This window comes from Sminthopsis crassicaudata, chromosome 4 (assembly GCF_048593235.1).
Source record: "Sminthopsis crassicaudata isolate SCR6 chromosome 4, ASM4859323v1, whole genome shotgun sequence".
NCBI classification, from domain to species: Eukaryota; Metazoa; Chordata; class Mammalia; order Dasyuromorphia; family Dasyuridae; genus Sminthopsis; species Sminthopsis crassicaudata.
The window spans coordinates 381,646,703-381,667,238 of NC_133620.1; the positions used below are offsets into that span (position 1 = coordinate 381,646,703).

The 20,536-nt window shown below is 33.8% G+C and overlaps 1 protein-coding gene across 2 annotated transcripts in view; it reads right to left on the reverse strand.

Moving 5' to 3' along the window:
* Positions 1-4,026: 4,026 nt before the first annotated feature.
* Positions 4,027-20,536, reverse strand: part of EGLN1 (egl-9 family hypoxia inducible factor 1) — a 68,353-nt gene continuing 51,843 nt past the window's right edge. Inside the window, exons 2-5 of one of the 2 annotated variants that reach the window (XM_074262392.1) lie at positions 16,426-16,545; positions 10,670-10,806; positions 7,547-7,614; positions 4,027-6,543 (exon numbers count right to left, since the gene is read on the reverse strand). In XM_074262392.1, the coding sequence (XP_074118493.1) occupies positions 6,479-6,543; positions 7,547-7,614; positions 10,670-10,806; positions 16,426-16,545 (390 nt within the window). In that variant the 3' untranslated portion in view covers positions 4,027-6,478. The remainder of the gene's footprint in view (positions 6,544-7,546; positions 7,615-10,669; positions 10,807-16,425; positions 16,546-20,536) is intronic. The other variant, XM_074262391.1, reaches the window with a different exon arrangement.

The following is a 20,536-nucleotide window of genomic DNA, read 5'->3' on the forward strand; positions in this document are numbered from 1 at the left end:
TAGTAAAAAACTGCCAACCTGACTCCACCTCTAGGTTTGCTATAATAAAAATCCTATTACTGATAAGAGCAGCAATAAACATCATGTTCCCATCTCTCTGCCTCTTCAGGAATACCAAATACAAAATTATCTGGGCCACAGCCATAAGGACTGTTTCTATTCTATCTTAACAAGTTAACAAACATTTATTAAATGCCTACTACATTAACACCTATGTATTAATTACTGGAGATATAAAGCCCAAAAAACAGTTCCTGATAAAGCAACATGCAGATAACTATGTACAGCAAGTTCTATGTAGGAAAAAAAAAATCAATGGTAATCTTAGTGCCATCACCAATAAAGGAAAGCAGGAAAGGCTTCTTGCAGATGATGATAATGTAGTTAAGGCTAACAGGAATATAGAAGGGAGAGACAAGGAGAAAGGGAATGCTAGGCAACGGTGTCAATGAAAAGTCAGAGTGACAAAATAAAATGTCTTATTTGAGGGGAGAAAAAGAGATCTTAAGTGAAGATGCATAATATGTAATAAGAATGGAGGTTGGAAGAGGACAGATAAAGGACTTTCAAAGCCAGAAGATTTTGCATTTGATCCTGTAGTAAATAAGAAGCCACTAGAATTTATGGAAGAGGGATGGTTAGACCTGCACTTTAGAAAGATCACTTTAATAGCTCAGTGGATAGCAGGTGAGGGGGTAGGGGAGTTGATCCGGATGAAGATAACAGGGTAGGAACAGTGTCAAAAGAAAGAAGGCATCTATCAAGCGGTATATTGATGGAATTTGGCAACAAATTGTAGTGGGGTAGCAAGTGTATAAGCCTCACTGCCTGGGGGAATGATGGTACCCTGTTTAGTAACAAGTTTGGAAGAGAAGATGGTTTGGGGAAAAAATAAAGTGACTTCAATATTGGACATGATTAGTTTAAGATGTCCATGAAGGTCCATTTTACAGTTGAGGAAACTAAAGATTATGTAATTTGATCAGGAATTCTTGAACATCTTTTTCAGTCTCCTGTTACAGCAGCAAAAGTTCCTGTGACAATGATTTTTTTAATGATTATATACCTAATATAATTTTAGTAACATACTATGTACAACTCTCCAAGGTGGGAAAACCTCTCAGTTCTGAGAGGTGTGAAAAAAAAAGATGCTTTTTATAATACTACAATTGAGAGATACAACTCAGAAAAACTGCCTTGATTTTTTTTTTTTTACATTTTTTTTTTGACAGTGATGTATAGTTTAGGGAAAATGAGGCTTTTTTGAAATTTAGTGCTTAAAGGGACCTCTAGTCCACAAAATTTATAGAACAGATAAATGAGGCCCCAAATGATATGGATATTTTGTAACAGAAGCCAGATATATGACTGGCCTTGCAACTTTTATCTTCAGAGTAAACTCAGGAATTTTTTTCTATGTCTTAATCTGTTGCTTATAAGAGACACTTATGGCTAAAAGGGAACCAGCCACCTTTGGGAAAAAGACTACTTAGTAAGGTTTCAAATGTCAATTAACAGTGCACATCAAGCTGCAAGGACTTCACATTTGTTTTCTTGTACACAGAAAACTATTATAAACTATAGCTACTTATACAAATTTCTTGAAGCTCTAGTTTTTAATATTTGTTTATATCATTGTGTGATGAGTAATGAAATGGAAAGTTGTTACATTTAAATTAACAGGATATAAAGCTCTTAACCACTTATGATCATTATTGGTTTCAATTTAGGTATAGGCTATCTAGGGACTCTATTGAAATACATACTAATATGTTCAGAAAACACATTGTAATGAAACAAATCTTCCAATTTAAGACTACCAGCAATGCTGTCCAAGAAATAGAAGAGTAGTCTGATAGTTTGTTTCCCCCCCTTTCCTTTATTCCTTATACTGCATGTTAAGTCTAGTAAGTTTCATTTTAATATACTGAAAAAATGTTATTGGCTATATATTTATTAGTAAGGAAATTAACTTTTTAAAAAGTCTTGCCCTTTTTAATGAAGAGCAATTAAAAGCCTCAAAAGTTACCAATTTTGGTTTGTTATTTTAAATAGGAAAAACTATAAAGGAGTGTTTTTAAAAATCAACTAAGAATGAGGACCATCCATGTAGCTTGGCACACCAAGTTTTTCTCTCTCCAATGCACACTGGTATTAGAGGAACAAGTGTGTCCCTTTTCCCCTCTAAATATTTGTGAAGCAGCTCTCCCCTTTTGATACAGGAGCCACCTGCCAGGGGCTACTGGAGGTCTAACTCAGACCTGTAGAATGTTCTCTTCATGTGAAAGGATGATGATGATGATGATACAAGGAGACTGAGAGGCAGTTGTTCTCTGATTTCTCTACTGAGAGGTCATTGTGTTCTCTGATCTCTCTCCTCTTCCCTCTGCCTCCAATTTATTTCATTCTCAATCCACAAGGAACCTCTGCAAAGGCTGCTTTGCAACTCCTTTAAGTGTTATAATTCACAGCTGTGGAGGCTCTGGGACAATTGACCTGCCCTTTCACTTAGGCATGGTCCTTAACAGCCCCCATTAATCTGAATAATCTAATTCAGCTGATCCCAGGGGTGGTCATGATGAGATTTAAGAGACAATTAAGAAACAGATTAGGATGTTCTTCCAAGCTTCTAGCCCCTTGGATAGGTGACTTGTGAAATAAGAATGCAGGAAAGTCAACACCAAGCAGTGTGACATGTCACTGTGAACCACCATAGAACTGGGAAGAGAGGTGCAAGGAAAACTTGGCTCCCCTGGACCATTGGAAGCTCTCTATTGGATAAAGTCAGGAGCAGAACCAATACAATAAAAGGCTTCAGAAATAAAGATGTGTGATTTTTGAGCTGTGACAGGCTGCCAGGAATTGTGGAAGATGTGCTCTTCTGCTGGGAAAGGGAACAGAAGCCACCTTCCAGGAGCAGAAAAACTACAAGCATTCTGGGCTGGTGGCTGAACAGTACAAGGTAGGACAAGGACCTACAATAGGTCAAGGACCTGTGACATTTGTTGCAAGGGAAGAAGAATTTCAGGAAGTATGGGCTATAGAAAAGAAACACTGCATATAATTTCAGAGAAAAGAAAGAAACCCAAGGAAGATTAACAACTGCCAGAAACCCCTCACTAGAATCTTATGAAGGGCGTAAGTACCTAAGTAAGTAGAAAGGTTGCTTAGGATTATATACATTTTCTAAGGTCTTTTGTGATGTGGACTCTATTTGTTTCCCTTAACTTATAAACTTGTTAATTTTTGGGGGCCTTGTCAATCTGTATTACTAAAGGAAACTGTGGGGTGGAGGATGTCCAATAATCAGTTTCCTGGATTAGTAATTATCTAATGAGAGCAATAAATGAGAAGTTTTTCAAAGTATACCCAAGGTCCTTTCTATCAGGAGGGAAGTTTCTTTATAAGGGTTTTATATAGTATTAAAATTTGTCAAGGACTCGTTAGTCCTTCAGAAGTCCACAATACAAATTCATACCACAAAATAAAAAAATTAAATAAAATTTGAAAATATGGCTTGTCCATGCAACCTAACTCTTACTTGGAAATAGGTACTCGAGTAAATCTGAAGTAGTTTTATTTTTTAAAGTGTACTATGGAGCACCAAGAAACAAATGTTTAAAAAAATATTATCTAGTAATTATAAAAATCTTGTGAAAAAGCCAAAGATAATTTTGCTTTCAAAGAAAAACAAACATTTTAGTATCCAAACACTGTGCCTGTAGACTCCCTTTCCTTAAAACATAAAGCTTTAGAAATATTACCCCATGGGGTGGGTTTCTACTAATATACTACTCTTTAAAGTATTTCCTGTTATCCAACCTTCAAAAATGAAAAACAAAACAAAAAACACTAGAGACTAATATTACAAATAATAATACAAGTAATTGGACTAAGTCCAAATAGGCAATACAGCAATATAAACACCTATAAACTACATCATGAAATAAGTGAACTGGCAAGAAAGTCATTAGGATGATACAGTCTTTTAAAAATAACAAGATGACTTTTGAAAATAAACCATAGTTTTCCAAGAACCTTTATATATCCATTTAATTAGATTAGCTTTACAAGCAATTTGAGAGCTCGTTCATAATGAAACACTGCTTTTCAAATTACATGACTCTATAGGCAATTGTAAATGAATCCTGAAATTTTTTGCCTATTATAAAGGTCTGTGTTTTACAGCTGGTTAATATCATGAATAAAAATAGTATTTGGGAGTTTTATCTTTAACCAGGATTAAACACAAACAGGTCATGAAAATATTTTTAAAAGTCCTACTTAGTGACAAGTTAACTGTCCCACTACCATGAAATTTTAAGAAGATAGTGAAAATATGGCTGCCCTGAATTGTTGATGTTTTCCTAATGATTTATAAAAATGATGGTGCATATTTTAAAAAAAATACACATCTATGTTATATCAATCTGGCAAGCACTACACAAGAGATCAGATTTTGGTACTTTGCATAACTGCATAAGTATACATTTGAATTACAAAGGGGCTCACAAATTAAAGGCCTTTTCTGTACACATATCTAAAAAATAAAATTCAAACATACCTCCCATCGATATAATATGACTTCTGAAAACCTAAAAAAAAAAGTAGTGCTTTGTAATTGTGGCCTAATGCAATGCACTGCACTGTACACCAGACCAGATGGCAAAAACAACTTGCATTCCTGGGTCAGGCTGGCAGAGGCACTTACAGAGGAGGTATAGGGTCAAATTTATGGAAAGGGAGGGAGAGAAGAGGACAAAATGGAATACATTTGGTAAAAACAATAATTCTGAGTACAAGCTAGAATTCTTTCTGCAGTTTCCCCCAAGTAAGATTACAATACTGAATGTTTACCATCACCCCAAATTCGCACTATCAGTTTCACTAAACAATTAATTTTTTTTCATGTTTTACATGAACAATAGCAATCTTTTAATAAAAATTACTGAGCTTTCCATAGAAAAGGTTTCTAATTGAATACAAACTATACAGATGCTAAAATTGTCATAAGTTGAAATATATACAGAAATATTTCTGTACACTCACATTGTTTTGGCAAAGGAAATCAAGGACAGAGATAGAAAACTTAAGTGGGCAAGTGTGTACCCATAATTTGAGAATGGATACGGCCCTGTGGATTTTGCTAATGAGCACAGGAAAACATTCAATTCCAAGACACCTATCCCAATTCATTCTTTAAATAATAGAAGTCTGGGGAGGTCTTGTGTGATTTAGTAACATTCCCTCGCTTTCTGAAAAATAAAAAAATTCCAAAACAAAAACCAAAGCATTTCAACTTTCTTACTAAATGTACATCTTTTTCGTTACTGATCAAAAGGCCATGTTCTATTTTAGGAATTCTTCAACAGAACAAGAATTTGAAAATTCATGCAACATTAAGTCTGTTATGATGCATTTCAATCTTACTGTCCACATCATTTGTTCTTGATACTATATAACAGAATCAAGGTGCTACTGATCTGCAGATCAGATGGGACACATTTAATAGGAAGAAAACATGGATATATCTAAAAGTTTTAGGAATGAAGACAGAGGAAATTTCAGGGTATATCTGAAAGTCTAAGAAAGCCCTTTTTTTAATCTTAGGAACTTGATGCTATATCCCCAAAGCCAAGGATAACCTGGATATAGCCTCAAGCTCAGTGCCAGTCATTTTATTATTATTGTTGTTGTTTTAAAATTTTAACTTAAAAAGATAAAGACCTTCCCACTCTGGATTTAACTTGTAAAAACATGAACTAAAATAAAATAACTGATAGTAGAAGAGTGATTTTTTTTCCTGTTAAATTTAATTAAGGACAAAGTAAAAAAATACAGTAGCAATCTTTTAAGAGTTCAAATTAGTTTAAGATATGACTACAAAAGAATCTGATTTTTAGCTGGTAATTAAAGTGCTCCTTTTCTGACTTTAAATGTAAAGTAAATTAAAGTGATCTTCAATTACTGGCAACTATCATTAAATTAGGTCTTTTAAGGGCAAAGGATAACAATATGAAGAGGTTTTACAAAAATAGATTGATGCTATTTTTGGAGAATAATACTGTAATTTGTACTCAATTCATTTTGATAAACTGTACCTGGTCATATAAAAATTACCCCAAATTCAAATTTGACTATATAAAAAAGAGAGAGATGAATTGGATTCAGCTGGATGACAGGTCTGGCAAAATATAATAATGAAAAAATTCTATGTAGGGCACTTATTTTATGTCCAGATGTATATGTCATTTTTAATTGCTTATATTCTTCAAAGAAGCAGTCACAGGTTTGGAGTCCAAGTCACACAGTACAATGCCACAGCAGTCAAAATCTTCTTTTGAATGCAACACAAAAATGTTGTTTTGGTTTCCATATTAAAATGCTGATTTGTTGTCTATTTTTCCTTTATCCCGTTTATTCAAGTTCACAAGTTAATAAACAGCATTGATGTAGGTGTGTTGCTGGATCAAAGACTCTATAAAACGTCTTTCCCAATTGAATCAGAAGGTTTATTAAGTTCAACCCTCACACCTTTTTCACCTGCAAAGGGAAAAAGAAAGCATCTCAGTTAAAAAAAAAAAAAAAAAAAAAAAAAGCAACTCTATTTTACACCTGGCTGGAGAGAGTTACTTCTCTACATTTTATTCCTCAATCACATGATGGCAAAATCCTAACTTTGCAATCATTAACTGAAAAACCATTATTTGTTCTTCAGAATATTACCTCCAGCACAAGCAAGTCTAGGGGCTTCTAGGCTTTATTAATTAATGAACCTTTAAGATAGCAGTAATATCAAAATATCAAAAGCCTGGATTTAGAATCAGGTGCCCTAGGTTCAAATCATGCTTTTGTAACCTACTCTCTAGACTCAGCTTCTTTATATAATGAGAGGAGATCGACTAAATTTATGTCCCTATTGCTCTATTTACTGGTTCTAAAGTCTACCTTTTTAGAATGAATGCATGGTAGCAAAAAGTCCTTCATCCTAATAAAATTAACTTCTGCAAATGACTTGAGTAAAACACAAAAAGGGAAGGAAGAGCAGAATTGCTAAATATTGATCAGTATGAAAATCATCATGACTTCATAATAGATGTAGTTTCTCATAACTAAAAGAGAACAGGCTTTTCTGAATATTCATTCTTTGAAATTAGAATGAAGTGATCCACTAAACATACAGAAAAAGGCAAAGAAGCCGTAGGTGTTATTACTACTGCTATAAAAGAAACAACCCAAAACTCTGAACTGAACCAAAAGAATATATCTTCATAACAAAAGAATAATTGCTTTCAGTCATAATTGATTTTATGTACATCTAATAAATACAAAATCTAACGGTTAAATTGAAATGCTGAAAGCAAGAACTGGACTGTTTTAATTAGCCAAAGACCTCTTTGCTACAGACATGAGAATTCGCCTTTTAAATAAGAGAATGTAAAATTTCAGGAAAATAAATAATATTTTTCTTTGGTATGGGTCTATTTTTGGAAATCACTAAGAAGAAAAGTTTTAGTTTTTAATACAAACCCAAAGTGATTATTACCTGTTAGATATTTTACTTTAGCTCGTGCCCTCTCATCTGCATCAAAATACCACACTGTAATTGCGTACCTAGAAGAAAATTGAAAACAAAGGAAAAAAATGAGATAATGGAGAATGAATGAAACTATGCAGTGATATACAAAATGTTAAGGCTGGGGACAGGCAGTGGAAATACACCTCTCTTCAGGGCAGCTAGGTGGCGCAGTGGATAGAGCACCAGCCTTAAATTCAGGAGTTCAAATCTGATCTCAGACACTTAGGCGTCCTAGCCATGTGACCCTGGGCAAGTCACTTAACCCCAGCCTCAGGGAAAAAAACAAACAAACAAAAAAACCTCAGCAATGTAACATTCTACTTTAACTATTGTAAATATTTCATCTAACTATATATATGAAACTATATTTTAGTATTTTATCTAAAAATAAGTTATTAGTACAATAAACACTCACTTGTACGGCAATTTGATTCATTCAAATACATAGGTGAGAACTACGCAAAAAAGCCCTCAGAACAGCAAACAAAAATGTCATTAAATCCATGTTATTAATGCTCACATCTTTACAGAAAACCCCTCAGGCCTCACATATTGGATGTATAATTTTAATAAACTTAGATTGTCTGGAAAATATTAATTGGTGAATTAATTGATCAATTGATTAAAAGCAAAAAATTATCAGAGTTAAGGGAGGTGGGGAAGGTTAGTGTTAAGAGAATTGACATTGATATAATTAAATGATCTCTGAGGAAGATGGCAGAAGTAGGAAAGCATGGGGTATATGAAAGAGACAAGCAATCTTGTCTTACAAGTGCAGAGTGAAGATTATGAAATAATACTTAAAAGGTAAATTGACTTTGTAGCCCTCCAACTTAGATCCAAGAGTCTAATCTGGGATACAATAACAATTACAAAGATGGAAGAGAATTAAGAATCATCTGATTTTATTTAATGAAGGCAGAATTCTGACAGGCTGGATTATTTGTCCAACAATGCAGTTAGCTAATAGCATGGCTTGGACCAGGACCTAGGATTCTGGATCCTTAAAAGTTGTGTCCTTCCTTCCACTGTAACACTGTGATTCCTAGTGCTGATTTTTCTCTTCTACAACTGACTCTGGTTTATATATGGAGAAGCAAACTACAAGCTACTATAAAGTAATTTTACAAGTTTTTGGCAAATGTCAGAAAAGGATTTTAAACCCAGGTCAAAAGAGCAGAGTCAGGGCTCTTTTCATCATACCATAGTCTACTCAAAACAATTAATCTCCTTTCGTTGCTCTATTTCCTTGTAAAATTCTTGTCTAGCCAAACATCAAAATGGTCTCCTAGCACAGTGGGGAGAGAACTTGTGTGCAAAGTGTGGCACTGCTACTTAATACCTGTATGATCTTGATACTTGTCTGATACTTAACCTCTCTAGCCCTCAATGACCTCCTCTGTGAAATATGGAGATTCAATTGCATAAACCAAGAAGGCCTCTTCCACCAAAGCCACTGATCCTCTTTTCTTTCCAAAGCTGCCAACTCAAATCCAATCTCTTTCATGGAAACTTTTCTGAGCAACCCAGCTGGAAGTGACATCTCTTAGGAGCGAGACTAGATGGCCTCTTTTAGCTCTTTATCCTTATGACTCATTTAATGATCATCTACTGCCTCATATTTTTAGTTTCCTTGTAAAGTGTGAATACATTATTTTTCCAGAGTCTGCAACAGACTGATATTTCTCAAAACCATAATGTTTTCCCAAGTCTTTCTCTGACCTCTTATGTCACAAGAGTTTAGCCCTCCGTTTGTTGCAAAGTTTAGTGTTAAAAAGATCAAGTATTTGGTACAGAACAAAGACTATACATATGGGTAGAAGAAAGGTCTCACTAAATCTCTTAAGAATTCACTCATTAGTGGCAAGTGCTAAGGCCTGAAGATGAAGCCTTGTGCTGTTCTTCTGTCACTGTTGTAAATTATCTCTACTGCAGCTAGTAACTTACTATGTTATTGTATCTTCTACGATGCATGAAGAAGCCAAGTCTGAAATATTAGAAGATTGATAACCTTCTAAGGCTACCTTTAATTCTAAGTTGGCTAAACCAGTATTTTCTTAGTATAATTATTCCTGTTGAAATAATTTTCCCATAATGATACCATTTGTTAACAAATTAATTCTCTTTGTAGGAGTTTAATGAAAGCTAGCTGACATAATTGTACACAGTCTACTCTCCAAGCTTGACATGCATGTGCTATTTAATACTACTTCCTACAGCAGCTCTTACTTATCCATCACCAGCTGCTCTCCTCCTAAAATTACATTTTCTACAAATATTGTATAGTTTCTGTATTTATTATATATCCTTAAATGTATACATGTTATCTAAGTGTCTTAAAGGTTGAGACTATTTAATTTTTGTATTTATATGGCTGGCATCTCGCATGGTCACAAAGCACACTGTACATAGGAGCTTAATAAATGTTGGCTATCATAGGAAAAGTAGAAGAAAAAAGTTTTCTGGAAAACAGAATGTAGCAGATACCCAGAACTTTGAATCTTATTTTAAAAATCGTTCCCACAATTTTTATGATCCCATCTTCGCTTATACCCATCATTACATCCCATCCTTATCTTTGCTTTTCTCTTTTATTTTAAGCCTCATCTTTACTTTCTATTTTCTACCATTCCTTCTTTATCTTCATCTTTTAACTCTGCTTCTTCTTCCTTATTCCACTCTTCTACCCAAGTGGAAAGGATCTACTAGCTGAAAAGTGAAATACAAGGAAACTTGGGAACCTGCCACAAACTCAAGGACAGAAAAGCCTGCACCCCCCATTTCTTCTTTATCTAATCATATGAACTAATGAGTAGATGTACAGAGACATATATGCAGCAAACAGGATTCTGAAGACAAATGCAACTGTAAAATTTGTGTGAAAGTAATAAAATGTACATAAAACTGATTACTTATGAAAGTCCACAACTACAAAGCATGCTAAGAAAAAATTATTTGAACAGTTTATAGGTGGCTTTTAACAGAACTTAAGGTCCTCAAAGTGCTCCTTTATTTTCCCTCAAAGGAAGCTTGTATTTCTTAAAAGAAATGTATTTCTTTATACCATGTATTTCTTAAAAGGAATACTACCTTGTAGCAAATGCTGGCTGCACTTCATGAGGGTTGCGTCGATCAGACCAGAAAAAGAGCAGTCTATCAAATTTAGGTTCAATGTCAGCAAACTGGGCTTTACCTTCTGGAAAAATTCGAAGAATACCTCCACTAACCTAGAAAAAAATTATTCAACATAATTAAAAAAGTACCATTAGTGAATGTTTAAAAAAAAAAAATCATACGGGTTGTATGTCCTCTACACAGCACAAAAATGGCCCAAGCTGATTACAAGACTGACTGATACTGATCCAAAGAAGCAGCAAGAAGACTTTTATTTTAATATGAGTCATTCAAGGATGTATTTTTTCCTAATGAGCTGTAGGTATCTTCTTCTGGAAAACTACTTTTATCTTTTATGCATTCCACTAAAACTTACTTTCAATTCAGTAAGCATTTGAGTCATTACTATTTGCAGATCACCTGTTTGTGTGCCACCTCCACGATGTTGAATTCTGAAATGTCTCAAATCATCACATCCTCTTCCATCTCCCTCTTGCTCACCCCACTTAAATCCTGCAATCCCTCCATTTTCTCCTACTCTCTATTACTTCCTGCTCTGTGCTCACTTTGCTACCATCATAATCTCTATCCTATAACAAATTAGTTCATTCATGCCATTCACTGAGTCCCTACTAAGTAGAAAAGACATGGCTGTGGAGTCAGTCAAATCAATAAGCATTTATTAAGCACTGACTCCAGCAGATACTATGCTAAGGAAGTACTGTCGTTACGAAAAAGAGCAAAAATAGTTCCTGCCCTCAAAGAGTTCACAGCCTACAGGACAAGAAAACATGCAAACAACAATGTACATACAAGATATATATAAGGTAAATCAAAGAACCAAGTGTGGAATCCCACTTCTGAAGCATATTAGTTGTGTGACAACAACTTTGGATCTCAGTTTCCTCAACTGTATAATTAGGCAAGACTGGATAGCCTCAGAGGTCTCCTCTAGTTTAAGATCCTCTTATTCTATTGTGTTGGCCATTAACCCAACTTCTCTTGCGTTTTTGAACCTTAGGTCACTCCCATTACCTGCCTTCTATAGTTTGCTCTCTTGCAGCCTAATACTAGTGGGGGAAAAAAAATCACACAAGCATGTCAACCAATTTTCTACCATGTGATCTCCATCTCCTTTAGTCTGAACTCTCAAAAAAGCTCTATATGTTCAATAGTCATCCTTGATGCAGTCTAAAGGAATGGCCTTTCTCCTCCTAGAAATCATTCTCTCCCATCCCCCACATGAGCTTGTCTGCTATGAGCATTTTCTTCTTCTCCATCCTTTTTAATCTTTTCTTATGTATAGGGTCCTTCTCCACTGTTACAAATGTACCCAGGTCTCTCAGCCTTAAAAACAGATAAAAACACTTACCTTTGCCACTTCTTCAAGCTATTATTTAATCTCCTTTCTCTTTCTCAAATCCTTAGTTGTTATACTAGTTCCATTGTTCTTACCACCTCCTCATTTTTTAATTCCTAGTAATAATCATTTTCAAATCCCCCATTTCTTAGAAACTATTCTCTCTACTCTGCTTGCCCCATTTGTGATTCTCTTAGCAAAAATACTGGAGTGGTTTACCATTCTCTTTTCCACCTTGTGTACAGATGAAGATCCAAGGTAAAAGGTTGAAAGTCACTTGCCCAGCAATCACATAGCTATTAAGTGTTTGAGGCCACTCCAAACCTGACAGTACATTTACCAATAATCTCTTTTAACTGTTAAAACCAATAACCTACACTCAGGTTTCATTCTCCTAGATCGCTTCATATTTGTCTAAAGCTGTTAATAGTTACTTCTTCCCCATTTATCCAGCTTTCTACTTCTTCCCTACTTCTCTCCTTCGGCTTGCCTAATATGGCAAACTCCTGATTCTCCTATTACTGCTTCTTCTCAGGCTCTTTTGATTGATCTTGATCAAGCATCTGTCCCTTACTATGAGTGTTCCTCAAGCTTCAGTCCTGGGTTTTCTTTTCCTTTCTCTACATTCTTTCCCATGATGACCACATCCATTTGCAAGGTCTTGAGTATCATCTCTAACTTTTTTTTATACATCAAACTGTAATTTCTCTCCCCTAAATTCCACTCTGACTGATCACATTTCTGACATATCTGAATGTCTCAATACTTCAACCTCAACAAAACTCAACTTCCTTCAGAATTTTATCCTTCTTCCAAACTTCCTGATTTTGATTAATGGAACCCAGGATATACTGCTAACATTTTCCCAGTCACCCAAGTTTATAATCTTAACATTTGCTCTTCTTCACTTCCCAGATGCCAAAGTGTAGTTTGTTTTTCAGCAAGATCTTTCTCACACATCCCCTCTTTCCACCATATGGCCACTACCCTAATGTAAGTCCTCATTATTTCTCAGCTAGATTATTTAAAATAGTCTCCTAATTGGTTTTTCCTTCCTCTGGAATATGGCAGGTTTATTGGGAGTACATTAGAGTGATAAATACTCCAATATCTCCCCTTCTCCATACAACACATCAGGTACACATCAGGCTATACTATCCCCATGCCCCAAAATATCCTCTTAATACTCATATAAGAACTGTCCTAAGTTCTCATCTATTAATTATGACATAATGCAATTTGATAACCTAGATCAAATCAAGCAAGCCAGTAAGTCAGAATCTCCATATTTTAGATAAATTCCTGGCAATTTTGTTTTATACTTTAGACTCAAGGGAATGAACTTATTTTCTAAGCCCAGAAAATCATTCTCAAAAATCATTATTAAAGGCATAATAAAAGGTGACACAAAACATCAAAATTCATTCAGCAATGAAATCACCTAATTTTTTTTTCTAACTATATATGGGCCAGCATTTAGAAAAAAAACTCCAACTATGTTTGTATACTAAGATTTCTACACTACTATTATTACATCACACCACAGATTTAAAATACTTTTAAGAATAGTATTTAATGCATATAAAAAAAAAAAAAAAAAAAAAAAAAGATGGTCTATACCAGGGGTTCTCAAAGTATAGCCTGCGGGCCACATGCGGCCTGCTGATGACGTTTATGCGACCCGCCAGGTTATGGCAAATGGGCTGAGGGGCAGAGACAGAGTTTCTGTTTTTACTATAGTCCAGCCTTCCCACAGTCTGAGGGACAGTGAACTGGCCCCCTATTCAAAAAGTTTGAGGATCACTGGTCTATACAGTATATCAAAAAAAAGAAAGAAATAGGCATATATATATATGTATGTATATGTATACACATACATATTTGGCACAGTATCCATGTAGATAAATTGCTGGGCCTAGAGTCAGGCAGATCTGAATTCAAATCCAACATCAGATACTAACTAGTTGTGTAATCCTGGACATGTCACTTAATCTGTGCCTTTCTCAGTTTCCTCAACTGTAAAATAAAGATAACACCACCTACCTAACAACTGTTGGAGAATACTTAACACTGTGCCTAGCATATAACAGATGCTTAATAAAAGATTGTTTCTGTTTTCTTAAAAAAAAAAAAAAAAAAAAGTTGACAAAAATTGCTTAGAAAACTGGAAAGCAGTTTGGCAGAAACAAGGCATAGACCAGCATCTCACATCATATACTAAATATGGTCAAAATGGGTAAATGATTTAGAAATAAAGGGGTAATGTCATAACTAGGGTATCATGGGAAAAATGTACTGCCAGATCTATGGATAAAAAAAGAGTTTACAATTAAACAAGAGATAAGAGGATTGCAGGAAGTAAAATAGATAATTTTGATTAAATGGCTTTAAAGAGCTTTTGTACAAACAAAACTAATCCAGTCAAAATAAGGAAAACAGGAAACTTGGGGAAAAAATATTTACAGCAAGTAAAGGTAAAAGTCTCATTTCTCAAATATCTAAGGGAAATGAGTTAAATTTATAAAAATGAGAGCCATCACTCAATTGATAGTCAAAGGATATGATCAGAAATTTGTCAGAAGAAGTAATCAAAGCTATCAATAGTCAACATGAGAAAATGCTAAATCACTGATTATAAAAATGCAAATTAAAACCACTGAGATATTATTTCAAATTTATTGTATTAACTAACATGACAGAAAAGGAAACTGTTACATGCTAAAAGAGATGTAAGAAAATTGAAATCCTGACACACTGTTGGTGAAATTATGAACTAATCAATCCAACTGTTCAGAAGAACAATTCTCAACTTTGTCCAAAGGATTATAAAACTGAACATACCCTTTGACAACTAGCAATACAGCTTATCCCAAAAAAAGATCAAAGAAAAAGGAAAAGGACATTTTTGTACAAAAATATTTTTGGCAGCTGTTTTATGGTGACAAAGAATTGGAAATTGAGAGACTATCAAGTGGAAAGAATTGAATAAGCTGTGTTATTTGATTGTGATGGAATATTACAACACTATAAGAAATGACAGCAATATGATTTCAAAAAAATCTGGGAAGTCTTATATGAACTCATTCAAATTTAAGTGAGTAGAATCAGAAGAATTTATACAGAGTAAGCAATACTATAAGGGATGATCAATCCTGAAAGATTTAACTATTCTAAATCAAGAAAAATGATCCAAGACATTTTTAAAGGACCCATGATGAAAAATGCTACATATTTTCAAAGAAGGAACAGATGAAATCTAAATGAAGACTAAGATATCCTTTAAAAAAAACAAACTAATTTTTATTGTTTTTTTTGGTTTGTTTTCTTTTGTAACATGGCTAATAGGAAAACATGTTTTGCCTGACTTCACATGTATAATCAATATCAAATTGCTTGCCTTCTTAAGGGAGGGGGAGAGGTGGGAAGAAAAAAAGAGAACCTGGAACTTAACTTTATAAAAAAAATTTTTAAAAAAAGGCTTTATATATGATTGGAAAATATTAAATAAAATTAAAATTAAAATAAGAAAATTTTAAAGTCAGCATACTAAATCTTATGGAATGGTGTTTTTGGGTTTTTTTTTTTTTATTTTTAAATCTAGTGAGCCATTTGCCTTCTTAGAAGTTCTCTGATTAAGAAAGAATCACTTCCTCTAACTTCTAGCAAAGTCACAAAAAGATTTGTTTAAACATCAATTAAATTTAAGTGAAAAACAAAATCAATATTTAAACAATAGGGTTTTTTAAATCATTATGAGATGGTAAATATACTGTTTTTATGAAATCTATTATACACTGTTAAATTATAAAACATGTTAAGTTATGAAAAGACACCTGTCTCCATTTCCTTCCAAAAAAGGTCTAGTCTGTGAAACAGGTAAATATGGCAAATAATTATTTAATAAACTCTTAAAAAACAAACAAAAAAAAGTGTCTATTTATATATACATTTTTTGAAAGCCTCTCAAGAGTTTGTAAAAATAGTTCTTATTTTTAGAAAAAAATTAAAGGAAGTTATAAACATAATAAAGGTAAATTTTGAGGAAAATTATTTAGTTTTGGATGAATGCTAGAAATAGAGTTTATTATCTCCTGATAATAAAGAAAGCCATTGTAGGGAATGTGTCAATTTCTAAGCTCAAAATAAGCTTTTTAAAGTTATATATGTTACACTTCTACACACACACACACACACACACACACACACACACACACTCTCTCTCTCTCTCTCTCTCTCTCTCTCTCTCTCTCTCTCTCTCTCTCTCTCTCTCTTTCTCTCTCTTTCTCTCTCTCTCTCTAAGAATTTTTATTAAGATCTAGACATTATCTATGGTTCTGAGAAAATGTATTTTACACAAAATCAGGTTGCATACCTTGGCATCCCAATCTTTATTAAGATAATATATACATGTGACACATCTTCCATCTCCATTTGGATTATCAACATGTCGCACATAACCTGTTCCATTGCCTGGATAACAAGCAACCATAGCCTGTGGGAAAAGAAAAAAAAAATATCATATGATTAAAAGGAGAGAGATCAATTAATCTTTAAAATGGAATTTCTCAAATGTGGCTGTTGTAAAACATTTCTAAATTTTTCTCTGTAATTACCAGCACATTTCAGAAATATACAAAACTCCTATAATTCAAAGTAATTTTACTCTAATATTTGGAAAAATACAAATGCCACAATAAATTAGAGCACTACTTCATTTAAATTCAGTATTCTACAACCAAAGTATAATTTGTAAGAGGACATAGTGTTTGACATTAGAAAATGCTGCTAACTCATTCAACTCAAATGATATTTGAAGAAGTCTCATTTGTATTTAAAAATCACAAAGAACAAAGTAATAAAATGGGAAATACAAATAAAAAATAATTTCACGGCATACCTATGCACTATTTGTGGCATGATAAATCTGTTCACTTTTTCTAGAGAACAATCTAGTGATATGTAATGAATTATAAAATCATTTCTATCCTCAAATCAGTAATTCCATTTAGAGGAGTCAAGGGGAAAAAAAGCAATTTGTAGAAAACATTCAGAGAGTGCTACTTATAACAGTAAAAAACTGGAAACAAGCTAATAAATGTCCCATAACAGAGGACTCCCAAATTCAGTAATTCCATTTGTGGGAGTCAAGGAAAAGAAAAGCAATTGATAGAAAACATAGAGTGCTACTTAAAACAGTAAAAAACTGGAAGAGCAAGCTAATAAATGCCCTCAAAATAGAAAACTAATTTGGCAATTGTAATAAGAGTAATATGATGAAATTTTACAAAAGCATTTTTTTGAAAACTAATTTATTCACAGAACATATTTCAAAATATGCTAATTTCTTGAAGAGGGAACAAGGGATTTTGTGGGGGGCAAAATAGAAGAAATTAAAGATATTTTCACACCCCAAATTGTCACTTGTAATGTATTTGGCATATACCATTTTATATTTAACACTACCATAATCAGCATTAATCAACATCATGCAAAACACAATTTAAGGATATGTCATTATGTAATTGGTTTTAATAGGGAACTATATATTATAAATTACATATGAAAATATGCACAAAATACATTAATTCATTCCAATTTATATTATTATATGGAAATGCTAAGGGGAATGTAAAACTGAATTAAGACATAATGCTTTAATGTTATATGTTTTTTTTTTTCCACCTGGTTTCATCTACTCTATCTCCCCTGATTCTATTAAACAGTCTGACAGATACCATAAGAATATTATAAGTAGCCTTGAGAACATCAGAGAAGAAAGGAGATTGCTTCCTTGCACCCTGAAAGAAGAATGAAATGAAAAGATTTCATGAAGTAGGGAGAGCAATTGGGAGGGGACAAAGAAAGAATAACATGACAAGGCACAAGTATATGGTATTTAAAGGAACAGTAAATAGTCTAGTTTAGCTACCACATAAGTTAAAGGGAAAAGTAGGAAATAAGAACTGTAAAGATACGTTAGATAAGAAAAGGCTTCAGATGTCAAGCTAAGGAGTCAAAACTTTAGGACTTCTGAAAAATGAAGGGCTGGTGAAGGCATGTTTGTTTTTTGGTTTGTTAAAACAAGGAGTGGAATGTAGTTAAGAACAATGTTTTGGTGAACTAAATCTGATAGCAGTTTACAGATAGGAAGTAGATGAGACTAAAAGCAGAAAGGGATGAAGGGCTGAACTAGAGTGGTGACTAAGTGAGAATAGAAAGGAAAAGACGTGAGAGATTCTGAAGGCAAGACTGATGGGGAATGCTGTTTCTTTTGAGATGTTGAGCTGAAGGGGCTAGTGAGCGAGTTAAAGATTAGACAGGGAATGGAACTATAATTTCATTGGTTTAGGCAGTCTTGGTGAGGAACTTCCTTAATGTAGCTCACTACTTTCTCAGCATAATTTTGGATTTTTTAGAGCATTAGGGATTAAATGACTTGCCTGAACTTACACTGCCAATATTAGATACAGAATCTAACATGCTTCAAACATGGTTATCCACTCACTACTACCCCCACATTATGTAGATCAAATCCATTAAAACAAATTGTAAATCTATTCCTAAGATATAAATCATTATTCTCTAAAAAAAAAAAAAAAAAGATGCCTGAAGTTACCTTCATCCTCCCTTTACCCCACATTTGGTCCTATCTTTTGACTTACTTCTCTCCCTAACTCCTTACATGCAATCAGTTGAGAGGCATTGCTGGCTCTCTTTGCAAAACTTCTTACATCCATACCCCTTCTTCCCACTAAAAGTACCACCACCCTCTCTCATCATTTTGTTGGACTTTTGCAATAGTTTTCTTGTGAGGGCAAAAGTTCCTAATCCCTTTTGTATCATGGATCCTTCTTCAGCAATCTAGTGAAACCTATGGACTCCTCAGGATAATGTTTTTAAATATACAAAATAAAAGACAAAGGATTACAAAGGAAATAAATCATATTGAAATAGAGTTAAAATATATATATTTTTAAATAAGTTCACAAACTTGTCATTTATAGACCCTCTACAATTGTTCTTTCATTGTGCTGCAAAGGTTATCTTCCCAAAGTACAAATCTGTGCATTATCAGTGTCTTACCCCAAATCTTCTGGTGGTTACCAATTCATTCTGGCATTTAAGTTACTGCATAATTCAGATTCAACTACGTTTCTAATAATTTCATATTAATCAATCAACAGACATTTATAAAGCATCTATCCTATGTCAGACTTTGAGCTAATGCAGTAGTAGTATAAAGAGAAACTTAAAGTGTTCCTCTTCTTAGGGAATCTTCATTTAATGCATAAACAAATACAGACATAAATACAAACTAAGTGCAAGATAATTTTGTGACAGGAAGGCAGCAGCTGAAGAAAAGAGGAAATCAGCAAAGGCCTCATGTGGACAGTGCCACATAAGCTGAACTTACTCCCCTTCATTAACAATAACAAAACCAACTCTGCAAAACCTAAATGTTATTCATGTTACCTAACCTAAAACTCAACATCATGCTCTGTGCATGCGTCAGGTTATTTATCACTTATGCTTTAAATGTTCTCCATGTCAAATTTTTACATTCAAGGATTAGCAGGGGTACCTTTTTATGTGTAGTTTTCTTTGACTTCCCAAGCTTAAAATCACTTTTTGGGCCCCCTCAAATACTCAAGTATTTTGAGCTTATCTGTCTCCCTTCAGTTTCTACCTAGCTTTATGTGTACCTGAGGACATATTGAATATGATTAAGAGAATATGAGTTCTGAGAACACAATCTGATTTATTTTATATCCATAATAACCAGTACACTGCAATTGCTTTATAAATATTTGTTGAATAGCAGGAATTCTGTTCATTATCATATTACTCTGAAAAGGGCCTCTAAAAAGGCAATCAAAATCATCCAAGAATAAGTCGTAAGAATATTTCTTAATGCAGAGTTCCACAAGCCTATTCACCAAAATTAAAATGTTTTTTGTAACTGATATTTTATGCTACTTTACAAGAAATACTCTTAGGAAATCTGCATTTATGATTAAGCAGTAAAGGCTTTCCAAGTGCACAATTAGCTAGAGTGTTGGTTTCATGTCATGAAAGAGCCAGCCAGATTCATAAGCAGCCTATAAAAGATTGCTCATAAATCACTGAAAGCCCCCAAGGTAAGTTATAGATAGCAAACGAGTCAATGTTGACAATAGCACTCTACTTGACAAATATATCTGCTGGGCCTGCTTTTATGCCTACTGGGCATAAAAATTAATACAATCATAAAATTAGCTCATATCTCTGTGGTCCTTTAAAGCTGACAAACACAACTCTGCTATCTAAAACAAAGAAACTGAGTAGTATCACTGCTCTTGGTCCGATATAGACCAAATTTCAAATGATAATTATAGAGAAGGCTAATCTGAAGCATGAAGAGTTTGGAAACCATATGAGGAATAGTAAAAAACAAAACAAAACAAAACAAAACAATATGTTTAGTTTGGAAGAGAGGAGAAGAA